At 54.0% G+C, this 17,523-nt stretch overlaps 2 protein-coding genes across 4 annotated transcripts in view; one reads left to right on the forward strand and one right to left on the reverse strand.

The window, feature by feature from the left end:
• Positions 1-8,125, forward strand: part of B4GALNT3 (beta-1,4-N-acetyl-galactosaminyltransferase 3) — a 92,592-nt gene extending 84,467 nt beyond the window's left edge. For both annotated transcript variants that reach the window (XM_004773717.3, XM_004773718.3), the window contains 6 exons: positions 1,985-2,304; positions 2,956-3,109; positions 3,366-3,438; positions 3,846-3,999; positions 4,549-4,675; positions 5,851-8,125. In XM_004773717.3, coding sequence (XP_004773774.2) covers positions 1,985-2,304; positions 2,956-3,109; positions 3,366-3,438; positions 3,846-3,999; positions 4,549-4,675; positions 5,851-5,959 — 937 coding nt within the window. In that variant the 3' untranslated portion in view covers positions 5,960-8,125. The remainder of the gene's footprint in view (positions 1-1,984; positions 2,305-2,955; positions 3,110-3,365; positions 3,439-3,845; positions 4,000-4,548; positions 4,676-5,850) is intronic.
• Positions 8,126-9,061: 936 nt separating this feature from the next.
• Positions 9,062-17,523, reverse strand: part of NINJ2 (ninjurin 2) — a 94,173-nt gene continuing 85,711 nt past the window's right edge. For both annotated transcript variants that reach the window (XM_004773719.3, XM_013046442.2), the window contains 3 exons: positions 10,410-10,641; positions 9,738-9,923; positions 9,062-9,208 (listed from right to left, as the gene is read on the reverse strand). In XM_004773719.3, the coding sequence (XP_004773776.1) occupies positions 9,757-9,923; positions 10,410-10,641 (399 nt within the window). In that variant the 3' untranslated portion in view covers positions 9,062-9,208; positions 9,738-9,756. The remainder of the gene's footprint in view (positions 9,209-9,737; positions 9,924-10,409; positions 10,642-17,523) is intronic.

The following is a 17,523-nucleotide window of genomic DNA, read 5'->3' on the forward strand; positions in this document are numbered from 1 at the left end:
TCCCCGGCTACAGGCTCCCTGGATGATCACACACTTGGGACCCCTTATTCCTGAGAATGAGCTCTACCTGTCAGGTCTTTGTCTAGCCTTGGGCAAGGTTCTCACATCCCTTGGTACCTGGCCTAGGACATGTGTTGAGCACTGGGAAGATGGGGTCCCCTTTCTCAGGGAAGGAGCTAGTAGCAAAGAGATAAAACAGACAAAACTGAGTCTAAGAGAGTAAGACCCTAGGTGTGGGCCAGAAGGGAGTGCGAGAGCGGAGAGCAGGCCCTGACTTCCTTGGTTTTGCATTCATTTGCTTAACCAATCAACATTCTTATAATTGAGACACGATTCGCGTAACATTTAACTCCCCATATTAGAGTGTACGGCTTTAGAGTGTACAGTTTGGTGGTTTTTAGGCTCATTCATAATATTGTGCAACCATCACCACTATCTGATTCCAGATGTTTTCATCACTTTTCAAAAGGACTCCTGCACGTGTTAGCATTACTTCCATTTCTCCCTTCTCTTGGGCTATAGCAATCACTACCTGACTTTCTCCCGCTATAGATTGACCTGTAAAAATCATTTCATGCAAATGGAGTTAAATTTCAGGTAAATGGAATATGTGACCTTTTGTCTCTAGCTTCTTTCACTTAGCAAAACTTTTTCAAGGCTTCTGGTTGCAGAAGGTATTGAGCGCTTCGTTCCTTGGTACTGCTGCATAATATTCCGCATATTGTTGGTTAACATCCGGGTTGCTTCCACTTTGGGCTGTTAGGAACACAATGGTGCTCTGAACAGTCATGTGTAATTGTTTTGCACGAACAGGTTTTTAGCTCTCTTAGGGGTATACCTAGGAATAGAATTGCTGAGTCATAAAACTCTGTGTTTAACATTTTGAGAAACTGCGGATCTCTTTTCCAAATCAGCTGCATGGTTCTACATTCCCAACAGCTGTGTTAATTTCTTGTGTCAGTGCTAGTTGTTTTCCTTTCTTGAAAATAGCCATCCTGATGGGTGCGAAATGGTATCACATGGCGGTTTTGATTTACATTTCCCTAGTGGATTAATGATACTGAGCTAACCAGTCAGTAGTTTTCTTTCCTTTTTTTTTTTTTTTTAATTTTTAAAGATTTTATTTATTTATTTGACAGAGAGAGATCACAAGTAGGCATAGAGGCAGGCAGAGAGAGAGAGAAGAGGAAGCAGGCTCCCTGCTGAGCAGAGAGCCCAATGCGGAACTCGATCCCAGGACCCTGAGATCACGACCTGAGCCGAAGGCAGCAGCTTAACCCACTGAGCCACCCAGGTGCCCCAGTCAGTAGTTTTCTAATAACCCATCCTATGTTATGGACTGTAAATGAGCAGAGTACTTTATTGATGAGGGTCAGTTTCTGAAGGAAATATTCACCTTATATATTTAGGATCTTAGAGTTAATAACGATCTTTAGAGATCATCCCAGGTCAATGGGTGCATGTTTTTTTTTAAATTTGACAGAGATCACAAGCAGGCAGAGAGGCAGGCAGAAAGAGAGAGGGGGAAGTAGCCTCCTGGCTGAGCAGAGAGCCCAATGAGGGGCTCGATCCCAGGACCCTGAGATCACAACCTGAGCTGAAGGCAGAGGCTTTAACCCACTGAGCCACCCAGGTGCCCTAATGGGTGCGTTTTTAAAGATGAGGCAGTGAACAGTAGCAATTAAACATCTGGTGGAAGCATCTTAATTGATTAATTATTTTCTATTATTTATTTATTTATTTATTTATTATTTTTTTTAAACTAAACTCTGTACCCAACGTGGGTCTTGAACTCACAACCCTGAAATCAAAAGTCACGTGCTCTACTGATTGATCCAGCCAGGTGCCCCTGCATCTTAGCTAATGGCAATACTAGAACAAAAAACAGGGTCCCCTGACATCTGACCTCACAGGCTTCTGCTTACCATGTTACCCCTGACAGTGGGGAAAGAGTTACTCAAGCTGCCCACCCTTTCTGCCACAGAAAGTACCAGCTACAGCGCATCGTGAATGTGGAGAAGCGCCAGGACCAGCTACGCGGGGGTCGCTACCTCCTGGAGCTTGAGCTGCTGGAACAAGGCCAGCGCCCAGTGCGGCTCTCCGAGTATGTGTCTACACGAGGCTGGCAGGGCATCGATCCAGCTGGTGGGGAAGAGGTCGAGGCCCGGAACCTGCAGGGCCTGGTTTGGGGCTCAAACAACCGCCGGAGACATGTCTTGAGTGTCCGGGCCCCGGAGCCCAAACTGTGTTGGCCCCAGGGCTTCTCCTGGAATCACCGAGCCGTGGTCCACTTCGTTGTGCCTGGTGAGCCTCATGCTGAGCCCGGCCATTATCAGCAGAGAGGGGATCCTAAAATTCACCGTGAGCACCCAGGTGTCTGCTCACTGGTGTGATCTTACAAGAACCTGTGGGAGAGGCCACTTGACAGTCGAGGACCTGAGGTCACATGGCTGAGTGTTGTGGTTGGCAAAGATGCTGACTAGCAGGCCAGGTGCTCCCTGTTGCTCCAGATTTCAGGGTGGGGTGCGATCATGGCCACGTCATTGTACCGGGGCTTGCAGCTGCTCTGGGAACAAGACATAGAGTGGCTTAGCTGGTATCTGTAGTGGGAAAGGGGAGCAGGGAACAGAAAGGAGAGCAAGGGTGCTACTAGGACGGGCAGATGACGGGGTCCGAGTGTGAGAGCACAGTCCGGTTACTACGAGAGAGCTGAGGACGAGCCCCTGTCCCAGGACTTCCCATAGGACTCTGCCTGGAGGCTCTGTGGGAGGCAGGGTGCAGAGGCCCCGTTCACGGGTCAGCTCCCCCTCTGCCTCCGCCCCCACCTCCCTGCTGCATTGCCGATGGGTCTGTAGTGGCGGAGGTCCACTGGGGCCCTGACTCGTGCAGGAGCTGGCAGTGGGGCTGCCGTTCTCGGTGTTACCGCCTCTTTCTCCCTTTTGCCCACTGTGGTAGTAAAGAACCAGGCGCGCTGGGTGCAGCAGTTCATCAGAGACATGGAAAAGCTGTTTCAGGCCACCGGTGACCCACACTTCAATATCATCATCACTGACTATAGCAGTGAGGACATGGACGTCGAGATGGCCCTAAAGAGGTCCAAGCTGCGAAGGTGAGGGGGCTCCCCCGCTGGAGCCCAGCCTGAACCACCCGCTTTCTAGAGTCCCAAGACTGCTGGGTGCTGGGCAGAGCCTGAAGTCCCAGCTGGCTTTCCTGAGTCCCAGTGTCTGGCTTTCTCCAGATGACTCACCTGGGTATGATCCCACCCTAGGAGCCACATCCTCTTCCTCCGGGCCCACTGGTGTCCTCCGGGGACCACTGCCGCCGAGCCTCATACTCTGCCCCTCTTTCCTCTCCTCTCCCTGCAGCTACCAGTATATGAAGCTGAGTGGAAACTTCGAGCGCTCAGCTGGGCTTCAGGCTGGCATAGACCTGGTGAAGGTAATATCCTGGGAGGGGCCTGGGAGACACGGTTACAGACTGGTTAAGAGATGGAGACATCTGGGATGTGTGAGGCAGTCAGCCCCTCAGGGAGGAAGGAATGAGGACCCGGGAGGTCCTCTCTGTTCTGCTGCAGGGCGGGTGGTGGGCGAGACTGAGCAACTGACAGTGGAGCATTTGTCCGGAGGCCTTGCGGTCCAGAAAGGAGGAAGGGGAGGTGTCAGAATTCATTCTCTGACTCTGAAAACTGTGTACTTGGTGCCCAGTACCGTGGCAGTCTGCCCAACAGTTTGGTGGAAGTTTGTCCAGCATTTGAGTGGGAAGGAGCCTGAGGATTGTCCTCGGGAGTGGCCTGACCCTCCGCCCTGGTCTGTGGGCTCTGCTGAGCCTCCCCCATCTGTCTTCAGGACCCGCACAGCATCATCTTCCTCTGTGACCTCCATATCCACTTCCCAGCCGGAGTCATCGATACCATCCGGAAGCACTGTGTGGAGGGCAAGATGGCCTTCGCCCCCATAGTGATGAGGCTGCATTGCGGAGCCACCCCACAATGGCCTGAGGGTGAGCCCTGCCTTGGGCTGGGGTGGGTAGGCGAGCCCTCTCTGGCCTTGGTTCTTTATCCCAGAGCTAGAAACATCCGTGTCTACCATGGCGGTCTCCCTCCTGTTCCTCCTGCCCACTGGACAGCCCACCCTAGGAGCACCCGCAACAGCAGCAGTGATGAGCATTTCCTCCTCATTTTCCCTTCTTTCAGTCATCAGATACCTACTCTGTGCCAGATTCTGTGCCCTCTGCACATAGAGAAACGGGAAGACAGGCTGCCTGCTTCTGGGAGGAAAACAGACAAGGAAAGCATGTTCGGCTGTGTCTTCAGTGGCTGCCATTGCGAGATCCTGTTTTAGGGCCTGTAGTCACCCTCCTGTAGGACCGCAGTTTTGGCCGGACCCTGAATCTGAGTGTGGGCAGGGACTTGTTTGCATGAGAGTTTTCAGCGTCAGGCACCTACGTCCCCTGTCTTTCAGAGAAGGCTCTGGGAGTACAGCCCAGCAGCCTTCCTTGCTTCCTCCTGGTCCCTGGCTCATCTCACAGGGGCTTCTTGTCTGGCCACAGGTTACTGGGAGGTGAATGGGTTTGGACTGCTCGGCATCTACAAGTCAGACCTGGACAGAATCGGCGGCATGAACACCAAGGAATTCCGAGACCGCTGGGGCGGGGAAGACTGGGAGCTGCTGGACCGGTGACTGAGGGAGGAGGGTGTCTGAGAGGGACTGCGGGGAGAGAACAGGGCTAGATCAGCCGAGGCTGGGGCCATCGGGCAGCAGATTCCTCATCTCTGGGCTCAGAGCAAGCCCTGCCCCTCGCCAGGGGTCCTATTACTCGCCTAGCCAAGACTCAGTCTCTGTGTCTATTAGAAGGAGGATGATACTGCCTTCACCTGTGTCACAAGGTTGGCGTGGAGATTAGAGTGCATGGTGAGCTGTCAGGAGAAAGTAGCTCGCGAGCTGTGTGCTTGTAAATGCTGATGCTCTCAGCCCCGGTGTTCTCCGGATCGGAGCCTTCCTCCTCTGCACCACTGCCCGGTGGGGAAGCTGAGGCTGGGAATGGACAAAAGAGACAGATGAAGGGTCAGGAAAGACTTGGGGCCAACGTAAGAGACATTAAGGCCATTAAAGGGCAGTAAGATAATCCAGGACGTCCTGGGGCTCTGGAAGCCTGGGAGAAGGGAGTTTCAGGGAGCAAGAAATAGTCCCTGGGAAGAAGAAAGGAGAACACGGGACAGACCACAGACTTGGGAAGCAGTAGCAGGGTTGAGGCAGGCACAGGTGGGCCAGGACCCCACTGTAGGGTGGTGAGGGAGCGGAAGCTGTGTTAGCAGGAGAGTCCTCTTTCAAGAAGTTTGTTTTTAAAAAAAAATTTGCTGCCACGCTGCCTGGCTGGCTCAGTAGAGAGAGCACACAGGTCTTGATCTTGGGGTCATGAGTTCGAGCCCCACATTGGGTGTAGAGGTTTTTTAATAAATAAAAGTTACAGAAGAAGGAGAGGAATTTGTTGCCAAGAGATGGGGAGGGAAAGAGGATAATACCTTGAGATTTGGATTGAAGGGAGGAGGCGGAGGAGAGAAAGGGAGAGAGACATCAAAGGAAGAAAGGACCAGGGTTGGCTGTGTATCACTCTCTCTTAAAGGAGGAAAAGACTCTGAAAGGTGACATGCTTTATAAGGTATGGGGCTGGGATTCAGACCTAGGCTGGCTGGCTCCCAACTGCAGCCTCCTCCCATGTCCTGTGGGGAGGAAACAGGAAGACAGGGAGCAGGGGTGACATAGGCATGGGAAGTGGGGTCCTCAGGGGCCTGGGCCTCTCCCCACTTGCCTCTGGTGCTTCTGTTGCTCACCCTGCCCCTCCCTCATTCAGGATCCTCCAAGCGGGCCTGGAAGTGGAACGTCTCTCCCTCAGGAATTTCTTCCATCACTTCCATTCCAAGCGAGGCATGTGGAACCGCCGCCAGATGAAGATGCCGTGATCCCAAGGGGTGGCCCGCTGGACTGACTGCTTCCTGCTCCTTGACTTGTGCTGGCTCCCCAGTGCCCCTGCTCGCCGCTGGGGGGTGGGGAAGGGGGGCAGAAGCCATGGCTGAGCCCCGAGAGGCCTCAGAGCTAACACCGTCACCACCCAGAGCTGTTGCCTCACGCAGACAGCTGCCAAGGCCCCTCTCTCTACCCTCGGGGTCTCTGAAGGGAGGACCTTGGGAGAAGGACCGAGAGGGGCCGTTCACTCAGTTGACAGAGATGGACTGGCCTCTGGGAAAGGCAGCACAGTGCAGCCAAGGAAGGAAAGACCTGTTTGAGCGCTGCTGACCTATCCGTGAGGTGCATTCCAGCACCCCCCACCAGGCTCCTCCTGGGGAGCAGTGACCATGACCTGGAAACTCTTCTCTTGGACATATTCTATTGGGGTTTTTATTTTTTCTAACAGAAAACCAAAACTGTACCTGTCCAGACCCAGCCTTGACTGTGAGAGAGGGATGGAGTCATGCATTTAGGGCATGTCCCAGCTTGCATACCTCAGACCCACTTCTGTGTAGCGCGACGTGTCCTTCAAGTCCTTGGTCTGGCAGCTGATTTATAACCAGAGGAGCTGGCACAGCGTGGATCCGTTCTCAGCTCTACCCCGGCTGTGCTTTCCAGAGACATGCACATCTCTTCCGGGGAGCCACAGAACAGCTGGCCGCCAATTAGGGCATTAACCTGCTCCTCTGGGTGGTGCTAACTCCAGCCCAGCACAGACTGGCATCATCATGGTGCCTCAGCGGGGTCGGGAGACAGAGGGCTGGTGGACCGTGGACCCGTCATTCCTGGGTGTCTGGTGTAGAGGTGGTGCCAGACCGGCACGGTGGAGAAGGAGGGAAGAGAAGCCCCCGGCCTGGCCCTGCCCGGCCTGGCCTGCCTGCAGGCTGAAGCTTTGAGGAGACCATGGAGCAGAGAGGAAAGAGGATGGAGATGTAACAAAGCCCTGGGCTTAGACGGGAAGAGGGAGTGGGCATCCAGCAGGAGGGGGAGAAAGGGAAGTGGAAAATCGGAGTTCCCCACAGTCCTGATCCCGAACAGACTTGGCCTCCTTCAGGGAGATCCCCAGTCCTGGCCTGCCGGAAAGAAGAGGAAGGGGTATGGACAAAGTGGAGGAACAGGAACCAGGGTGTGGAGGGGCAGGGCCATGGGCTTGGGGAGGTAAGGGCATCGCCCTGAGATCTCTTCCTCAAATTGGAGAAGAGGGGGGCCAGGAGGAACTGAAAAGTGGAGCCATTTCAGGAAGCTAGCCCTTGGCCTTTGTAATCTCTGGCTGCCCTTTCTCACACCTGCTGATCATACATTTAGTCTTGCACTAAAAGTCCTCAGGTGCCTTCAGGGCTGGGGATTTTTCTGCTGCTGCTGCTGCCTCTGCCGCCGCCGCTGGTTTGACCAGTGGTGCATTGGACACTGGCTCTGGCACTCCAGTCCATGGAAGGAGGGGAGCCCGGGGCTCACTGCTGTGAGGAAGGGCTCGTGGGGCTGCTGCGGGTCACAGGAGGCCAGGCTGCTGAGCCCAGGCTCCATTCTGTGGTAGAGTCCTAGTCACAGCTTTCAGAGCTCCAGGGTCTACCTGGTGGGCCCTGCATTCACCAAGAGCACACGCTTGGCATTAAGGAGAATCAAGCCTTGAGAACCTTCTGGAGGTTGAAGAGAGTTTCATCCTCCTCTAAAAAATCAGGAAGGACAAAACTTTCCAATTAATGGGCTGTGGCTTCTGGATGCCATTCCTGCCCCTTGGGCCCTGGCTTTTCACACGGCCCTTGCTCAGGCCTACTGCCTTTGGGAAAGGGCTATATGGAATAGGTAGAGCTCCAGTTAGCTGGCTGGGGTGGGCAGCTTGCTTTCTGGGGCCACCCTTGTGCGTGGCACTGGTAGGCCTGAGCCAACCGAGACAGCTCTGCTGCCTCCATGCTTTTAAAGACAGGAGCCAGCCCTGCCTGCCCTGCCCTCCCCTGCCCTGCTCACGACCCCCTCTGACTCTGGCCAGTGCCTTTCCTTCAATGTTTGTTACCTCCACACCATCTGCCTTAAGGGGGAGGGCCCCTACTCTGTAGGGAAATGTGTCGGGTTGGGGGGGAGGGAGGGAAGTGATTAAATACAGCATCTTCTTAGAAAACCAAGTGGCTCATGTGTTCTTCTCATCCCCCATCAAGATGGGAGAGGGCTGGGCTGAGGGGCTAGGGGGCACTTCTCCGTCCTTCAGTCGTCAGGATGCTCCCACACCACCCTCCACTGTTCACCATCAGTTTGGTCTTGCCCTGTGGGGAACTGCCTGAGTTCACTGTCTGAGAGCGGACTGGGCATTTTCTGCTCAGCAAGTTAGTGGGAGATTGGTGGTTTCAGTAGAGAAGGGCTACCCTGGGGGACGTCCCCCTGGATGGACGCCCTGGAGGACGAAGGCTAGATGCAGGCCAGGATGGCTCGGCGAAAGTAGCAGACACTCTAAAAATCATTCCTGTGTGAGGTATGATACCTGGTTGGGTCTTTACAGGTACAAATTTACCGTCCTCATTCTGTTTGGCTAAGGCAAAGATCAAAATGAGTTTGTATGCCTTAAGCACATGCCTAAGGGAAGGTGCTAATTTGAAAGCTATAACAGGTTTTCAAAAAGGATTGTGCATAAACATGGATCAATCCAGAACTAAGTAATCTGCCATTGATGTAGCAGATGGTAATTAGCCCAAGGTATGTGGGGCCAGAAAAGCTGACTCAGAGCAGGACCCAGAGAAGAGGGAGTCGAGCCCTTACCAGAACACAGCTGGAGAGGGCATCCAGAGACTAGCCCAGAGGCATAAAGATTGACTCAGAGTGCATGTACAGAAAACTTTATAGATAGAGATCATTCCATTTTACAAAAGGGGAGAACTTGGCCTGGAGCAGAGGGGATGGATAGGATGGAGGAAAGGAATGAGGTGGAGTAAGAAGTCCTGAAGCCGGGCGGGCTTGGCCTTAGGTAGACACGCCTCAGGTGCAGGAGATACTACCAGAAAGAAAGGTCGGCAGTACCCCATTCTGAGCTCAGGACTCCAGCCCAAGATGGGATTCACTCAGACCAGTGAAAGAGCACATCTTTATTCAGATGCTCTTGGTGGGGAGGAAGGGCACCTCCATTGCCCTTCTCAAGCTCTCCCAGGGGCTATGGAAAGGGCCCCTCAGCCTAGCAGAGTGGGTAGGAGAGGCGGAAGCTGTTCCAGACCTAGGACCTGTAGGGGGAAGCAGAGACGAGACGGTGAGGAGGGCAGGCCAGACCAGCGGTCCTCAGATTTACTGTGCACACAATTCCCCTAGCAAACTTTTCCAAACACAGGCGCTCATTCAGGAGATCTGAAGTGGGGCTGGAGATCCCACGTGTCCCGCAACCTTCCAGCTGGTGTTGCTGTTGGTCCATTGACCCCAGTTTGAGCAACAGGGACTGCTGGGCAGTGCCAGAGAGGGATCCTATACGGCATCTTTCCTCTTGCCAGAGGGGCAGAGCCAAGCACTAACCACACTGCCTCCCATCCATCCCAGGCTCTAGAAAAACCCCAGCTTGACCGCTGAGGAAGATTCCCCTGTTAGCAGCAGGAGGGGCCTTTCTGGGCCCCAATCCAAGTGCTCTCAGACCCCCTCCTGCCTCAGATCTATCTTTTCCCTGGTCCTTGAAAGGATCTCACTCTTACCCCAAATCCCCAGAGCCGGGAGAAAGGTCATTTGGAACTCTTGGACCCGGGGGAACCTCTCCTCCTCTCTCACCTGGGTCCCAAGGCTGTGTTCAGAGAGGATTCCTTGAGGTCCTGGCAGCCAGGGAGCCTGTCTTGTGTACCCCGAAGGCCGTAATGAAGACATTGATGACGACCGTGATGGCGACCAGGCTGGTGGCCGTGTTGTTGAGCTGGTTAACCTGGCCCTGCTTTCCTACCTCATTGAGGTTCCAACGTGCTGCGGACCAAGTGGAAAGCTAAGGGTCAGTGTGAGTTCACAGCCCAAAACCTCTCCCGCAGCATCCACTAGAGGCCAGAGAAAGTCTGGCACCGTGGAGATCCGTGTGGCAAAAAGCAAGGGAGGTGGTAGGCATTGGGCTGTGCCTCCTTCCCCCTCACTGGGATTTGGAAACTTCCACTGGGTCTTATAAGTGGGACACACGCTCACACTAAAGGCCATAAGGACCTCTGCCACAAGTAAGGAAAGAGAGTCGTTTAGCAGGTATCGTGGAGGGACCACTATGTGGAAGACCAGGAGGCAGGACAGGGACCTGCTCTCACTGTGTAGGAGTTGTTAGCTGGGTGTTAGCTGTGGAGGGCTACCACCAGCTTAGCCAATGGTTGGGATGTTGGCGTGCCAGAGTAGGGGAGGCTCAGGGAGGCAGTCGGGGATTTTCTTCCCACTAGAGGGCCCTGAGGCCCCCTCCAGGCCTGGGATCCTCACCAATGACCACGAGGAGGATTCCAATGGCCACCTGCAGGAGCAGAGAAACGCTGATGAGGGTGACAAGGGCGGTGTAGTAGTGGGAGGCCGGTCCCTGCTCCAGCACCGCTTTCAGCCGCGTGGTGTTGGACATGAAGAGGGCCACGTCCAGCATGCTCTCTGCCATGCTCTTCTTGGTGGCATAGTGGTTCAGGTTGATGGGCTGGCTCCTCCGGGGGTTGGGGTTCCCAGGCTGTAACAGAGAAAGCGCAGGCTGACCCGGGACTCTCCCGCAGGGAAGCCACTGAGAGACTGGAAGGAGGAGAGAGGTTCTCAAGCTTTCTCTAACTGGTGGGAAGCTGAGGACAAGTAACAGCCTGCTCAGTTCTGCGGCCTGAAAGAGTGAGGAGTTGGACTAGAAAGGACCTTTGAAATGATGGTACGTTGTCATTTATGGTCCCCAAGGGTCTCCCCACTTCTATCTGAGGAAGGGCGAGGGGCGGTGGTGAGTTCTCAGCTGCTTCTGAGATGTTGCACCATCATTTCATTGTCTATTTTGTCCGAGCCGGCACTTGGGCCCCTCTCTTTCCCTCTGAGAGGAAGGCATCTCAAAAACGACAGGAGGAGCTCTGAGGCTCCCGTGGAATGGGAATGGCACCTCTGCTCACATAATGCTGTGGCCCCACAGCTTAGCACATGGGTCATGAGCTGTACCTGGGTCCCACTCAACTCTGTGGCCAAGGGCGCTGAGGCCACAGCTGTGCTCGTCAGAATGCATGTCTGGCTGTGTGTATGGACATGCATGGCAATGCGTACTAGTGAAAAGAGCCTCATTTAATTTAAAAAAAAATTTTTTTTGCTAGGATTTATTGACATAATTTACCCTTGATTTGACTTTGAAAAATAAAGCTCATGTTCCCAAGATGTCACCCACTCTGAAAGATGGAGTAACGAGACAGAACATACGGACGGGGCCTCAGGGTTGGGCCCAGAAATTCAGACGGGTTGCTGCAGGCAATCTGTGGTCACCACGAGAACTTGGGTATGTTTTCGGAAAGTTAATTCAGGAGTGGTACCCAGGGTGGGTTGGCCTGGGAGGGCCCGGAAGCAGGGAAACCCATTGAAAGATTATGGTCTGATTTGGGGTCCCGGTGACAAGGAACTGAACCAGAGCAAATGAGAGAGGAGAGGAGGGGGCGGTTAGGAAGATGTCACAGACTGGAGGTAGGGAAACTGACCCCGCAGATGACCACAGAGGTGATATATTGAGTGTGTGGGTGTGTGTGTGTGGGGTGGATGGATAGGTAGTTGGGTGGATGGGGCAGGTCTCAGAGGGTTCTGGAAGCTCCTTCTGGATGCTGGACTTGTCTGGAGCCAGCTGGCCTGGTTGATTAGGACCAGGGATGCCAAGACCAGGACTCAAAGCTACAGCCTGTGGCTCTGGCCCATTTGTTACAGATCTGTTCAGGGTACAAAAACACTTACTAAGTGACAGAGTCTGTGGAGCAGTCCTCAGGCCTCTCCACTGCTCAAAGTGCTTCTGACTGGGGAAAAACTGCGAGTGCGCCTTCCCAGCCCATGGATTTTCCTGTGGGCCATGTCTACTCCTCCTCTCCTTATCCTACCCTCCAGGGTGCCCGGTAGCCACAAGCTTTGCACTTTCTGTTCCCTCCGCAGCCGGCTCTCAATCTGAGATCTGAGAAACTTCAAAATTACTGTGAAAGCCTCAGGGGAGACCCACTTCTTTTAAAATTGCCTATGAACACAGAGGACAAAAGCTTAAACCCAACACGGATCTAGTGCTGTGTTCTGAGCTTTGCCCAAAAAGTGGGTGAGGGGTTGGGGGATAAAAAGAGTGGTTTACTCGGGGACACAAAGATCTCCCCAAGCTTTAACAAAAAATACTGCTATCTCTAAGTTTTCACAGAGCTGCGAGGCTTCTGTGGTTAAATGGCTCTAAGAAAGCCATTTCACAGAGGATGTATGAGTCAGAGGAGGGTGCGGGCCTATCTTTCCCCCTCTAACCTGCTTTTATTTTGATGTGTGCTAATTCCGGGCTACTTTCTACCTAAGGATGCTTTTCCAGTGTCTGGTCAGGTGGCAGTGGGCACGTCTGCCCCCTTGAAGCCCCAGAAGGCTCCCGATCCCCAGAGTGTCCACATGGTGGCGTACGAGGTCCAAAGAAGTTCCTGGAGGCACCCCGGCAGCGCCGGCGCCGGGACGGTGTTTCTCCCCTGAGGAATCTGCGGGCAGCGCGGGACCCGCCCGGAGCCCGGAGCCCTCGGGGGCCCAGAACGGGGAGCCGGGTTCACAAGTCTGGATGGGCTAACCCCAAAGTCACCAAACACGTGTGTGAAATGAGAGCTCAAGGAAAGACCAATACTGATAGGGCCCGGGTGGGAGGGGTTGGGGTGGGGTGGGGTGGGGGAAGCACAGAGTGTCCCCTCCCCCACTCCCCACCCCCCGCCCCCCAGAGGGACCTCTAGCCCAAGCTGCAGCCTGAGGGGTGGTGTGAGAGGGGAGTTGCTTTGAGACTCTGGAAAAGTTGCTTTGAAAAGGGTCCCCTCAAGGTAACATCTTTAAAAAGCAGGACAGTCCTTCTTGGCTGGTTCAGGTGCAGAGGCAGAGGAATGTATGAAATGACCTGACGGCCCTCGCTTACAGTTTGAGGATTCAACTGGATGAACCCCCAAATCCTGCGGGACGCCACCCTTTTTTCCCACAGCCCGGAGTCCAGGAGCAACCCCGCGAAGGGTCAGGGTTAAAGAGGAGGGTGGGGGCGGTGCAGGGCGGCCTGGCCAGGCCCGAGGAGCTGGCCCTTTAAGGCTGGGCCTTGGCTGGCTGGGAACAAAGACCCGGGAATGTGGGCTGGGCCGGCCTGCGGAGCCACCCAGCGTGAGTCATTATATTTCTTGGGATTTGGGAATCCCTGGCTCTAGTCTCCTCAGTCCTCTGGCCCTAGCCCTAGCCCCCTCCCCAAGCAGCCCCTGGCCCCCTGCTGCAACCTCCGAGGCGGGGCTGCCCCGAGCCCCGCATTACCTCCACCCAGCTCCACTGGGCCCCTTTCCTCTGGCTCCTTAGCACAGGGCCAGGGCCTGGGGGTTAGGGCTCCCGGCCTTGGGGCCCAGTTCTGCCTCGAGGCTTGGCACTTTGGGCCTCAGTTTCCGCCGCTATTACAGAAGAGGAAAATCCCATCTCTGGAGCTGGGGAGGCTATGGGGAGACAGAACTCATTCTATCTTTGTTTCTTCCCAAAGAAAAGAGAAAACTCCAAGCTCTTCTCATGTTTTCCTTCAGTCTGAAAATTCTCAGTGACTTTTAGTGACCCTCAGTATCTTCTGTCTTATTCCAGCCCACCCCACTCAACCTGAGGACAGGCCCAGGAGGTGGGCAAACTGGGAAAATTATGCAGCAGACCGAACCAGAGATTACAAAATCCCTGCTTAAAATGCAGAGACCTGTGGGAAAGGCACCCCATCAAAATCAGGCCGAAGACACCTGAACGCCAGGAGAATGGGGGTTGGTAGGAAGTTGGAACAGGGGTGGGTGTGGGGACAGATGGGGTTAGATCCAGAGTCCCATGCTGGAGCGCCACGGGGGTCTGGGCACCAAGAGGACATGGATTTGCTGACCCAGGTGGGATGGAGCAGGGAGGCTTGGGGGTCGGCCCAGATCCACTCCATAATTTCCCCAGTTTGCCCACCTCCTGGGCCTGCCTTAGCACAATCACATCCTCTCGCTTCCTTGTCCTCCCCTCTTGTTTCCACTCGGACTATCCTTCTTGTTTTGCCAGGTCCAGCTCCTGAGGCTGGTGTGGATTCCAGCCCTGGAAGTCACCGCTGCTCGCTCCATTGTTCTGCCAGACAATCATGGGTCCCTTCATCCTTGTTGACCTATCTTTTTGTTTCTTTACAAAACTTGAGTTGGATAGGAAAGGAAAGCCTGTTTTAACAGAAAAGTAAACAGACTTTTACATTGTTCATTGGCGTTATGGTCATGGGGACCACAGGCTCCAAGAGATCATTCTGTCCTTTCACAGAAACAAGATTTCAAAGGGGTAAGTGACTGTCCCACCACAAAGCCATGGAATGTTTGGGACCTGGAGCCTGAGGCAGGGAAGGAGCGGGCCGGGAGGTAGGGCCTTGTGGCAACCAGGAGAGTATCACAGAGGGCACCCTGGCCCAGGGTTCAAATCCTGGTGCTACTACAAGTTGGAGGTATGAGCAAGCCAATCGCCACCATGGGGTGGCTTTTTTCCATCAGTGAGATGAGGAGGGTTAGAATACGCAATTTCCTGGGTCCCTCTGAACCCGGAGTGATGTAGGAGTGGGGAAGCCCCCAGTCGGAGAGTCTCAGGGGTTGAGGACGTTCCCCCGAGAGAGAGGGAAAGGTCAGGCAGCTGTGGAGCGAGGCCCAGAGGCAGCCAATGAGTCACTTTGCCCCAGGCAGCTCAAGGGCACTGGTGACCAGCCAGTGAGTCATTAGTGTCAGCCCTGAGAAAAGCCATATGCGTGTCTCATCTCCTTGTGTATCCGCTGGTACTCAATGCTACAGACAAAAGAGGCCCAGAGGAGCCCTTGCCCGTTGGCCCTTCTTTTGGTCTCAAAAGGACTGACTGTCCAGAAAGGCCAGGCCTCTCCTGAAAAGCAGATGGGAATGAGCTAGAAGGCTGGTTTGGGAAAGAGCAGATGCCGGCCCAGGAAGAATGATCTGCGTAAACATTTGGCTTGGGGTGGCCGACTACGCCAGTTTGCTTTAGATTAGATGCCCAAGATCCCTAATCCTCTGTCAGAATTAAGTTTGAGAGAGTGCCTCGGGTCCATCTTAACTGTGCACAAACTCAGTTCCCCAGGGGACCCTAGTTGTTCCTACTGACAGAGGGCTTGCTTGGCGCCTGGCAGAAGGCTGAACGTGGACCCGAGTCATCTTATTGAGTCCGCACGAGAACCCCGGGAAGCTGGTGAGGGCATGATCGGTGTAGTTGAAAACTGGAAGCTCAGAGAGCCAAAGTAACTTGCACAAGGTCACACAGTACAGTTTGTGTTCCCGTTTTCTATGTGCCAGACCCCATACTGTGAATCCTTCCTCCACCAGCTCCCAGGAGTTGAAGGCCTACTCCCTACCTCCAAGGAGTTTAGGTTGGAAAGATAAAAGATGTGTATGAAGAGGAAAGAAGACAACTTGTCCCTAAGGATACATATGCATACTTGCTAAGAGGAGGTAGAGCACCGTTAGCAAGTGAGACTTGCCTTTCAGCTTTCTCGAACCCGCAGTGTCCCTGAGCCTTGGCCCAGTGCAGGAGAAGTCAAAAGGCTTGGGTTCAAACTGGCAAGAGGTGACCCAGGCAGGGGGGGAAGGTAGGGTTGAGAGAGAGAGATTTGTACCCATACCTTTTGAATTTTGAACCATTTGCATATTTGAACTATTGAACAAATAATAATAAATTTAAGACAAAAATGAATGTTCACCCTAACAAGGCCAGTGGTTAAAACAAAGGGGGAGCTTCTCCCTCTATGGAATGGGAGTCATGTCTTCCCTGTTTAGCACAAAGCTGCTGTCTTTTCAACAATTTTAACATCAGCGAGATGAAGTGGGTGAGTGGGCTTTGAAACTGGGAGTCAGATAGGAGGTGGGAGAGGCTTACACTTGCACCTGTGGGCCTAGAGGCGTTTTCAATAATATGTTGTGACTCAGGGCCTGTTCCAGCCCAAATTTCGAAGGAAGGCATCACTCTTCTTCCTAGCCGCCCCTGAAGTCTTTGAAATGCCTCTCTCTGCCCACTTGGCAACCTCTGTCCTCACCCAGAGGAGCCTCACCTGCCAGCTGCCCCAGGCCCATCCATCGGGGAGGGGAATTCTCGGACCAGCCCACCTCCACTGGGTCTCTGGGGTCTCTGCTGGGACTCAGTGGGGCAGGCCCTGGCCACTCGCCTCCCTCTACCCCTCTCTCTAGCCTGGTGGCCTGCTTCTCCTCCCAGCCCCAGGAGGGGGCAGAGAGCTAACCCTTACTTATGACCGCTCACTTGGCTGGCCTGCTGGTGCCAGGCACAATGATGTTCAGCAGCCCTGGGCCACATCACATTACTCACTGTTCCCTGAACGCACCCCACCCTTCCCGGCCTGCTCCTGCTTAGCTCTGGGACGTAAGGCTTTTCTTTCCCATGCCCTCTCCACCCAAGCTTCCCCTCCCTTCTAGAACCTGTCGCTGGGCACGCTCTACCCAGACCGTGGACAAAGGCTGGCTTGCTCCGTACTGGCCTAGGGTTTGTTTAGACCTTTTTAGATGGCTCCTCTGGCCACCTACTTTACTGTAGGGATTTCATCTTAGGTATGGGTCTCCCCTGGGCCTAGCTCCGTGACTTGCCTGTATTCAATGCACAATAAAGGATGATAATATTGAATTTTTTATTTGAAAGAGTTTGGTTCCTTTTTTCCTAAAAGGTAAAAAGAAAGGCTTTTTGAGGGTGGGATTTCATGCGCAGTAACTTCTGGGCAGGGAGGGCAAAGGAGTAAGTGTTTGGACAGTGAATCTGCCTTTAAAAGAAAACCCCCAATCCAGGGAGAGGGTTTCCCCTGGGCTGGTATCTGGCCTCAGGGAGTGAATGACTCAGATTGGAAGCTGCCACTGATATTCAGGCCAAAACTGCAAAAGTTCAGACCCCTGAGGCCTCGGTCTGGGGCAAGTGCTCTGATTGAGGGCGTCCTGTACCAAGAGCAGTGGCTCTCACTCTTAAAAATCAACAGTCTCTTAAACCACCTCTGGTGGGGTGTCTTTTGCGTGCTATTCCGGTAATAATAATAATACCCAACTGACCCAGAAATCTCCTCCAAACCTTGGGCGCAGGCTTGCTGAGAAGCTCCAGCCCTTGGCCCAGGCTGCAAACCCGGGCTTTAGAGCCCAAATACTGGCCACGTGGGCAGAGCTCCCCCCCCCCCCTGCCACCCCCCATGTCGCCCCTGGCTCTGCAGTACCACTGTTTACCACCAGGGCCCCCCCTCCAGAAAATAGCTCAAGGAGCGCCAGGCTAGCTCCACCTGCTAGCGGCTAGGAGCCCAAGCGCAGATCTATGAGTTCAGGAGGTGACAGGGTTACTTTCTAACAAAAGGGGGCTATATATAAAAGGAAGAGAGTGTGCG

The sequence above is a fragment of the Mustela putorius genome, unplaced genomic scaffold (assembly GCF_011764305.1).
Source record: "Mustela putorius furo isolate JIRA1106 unplaced genomic scaffold, ASM1176430v1.1 tig00003988_pilon_pilon_pilon, whole genome shotgun sequence".
Lineage (NCBI taxonomy): Eukaryota > Metazoa > Chordata > Mammalia > Carnivora > Mustelidae > Mustela > Mustela putorius.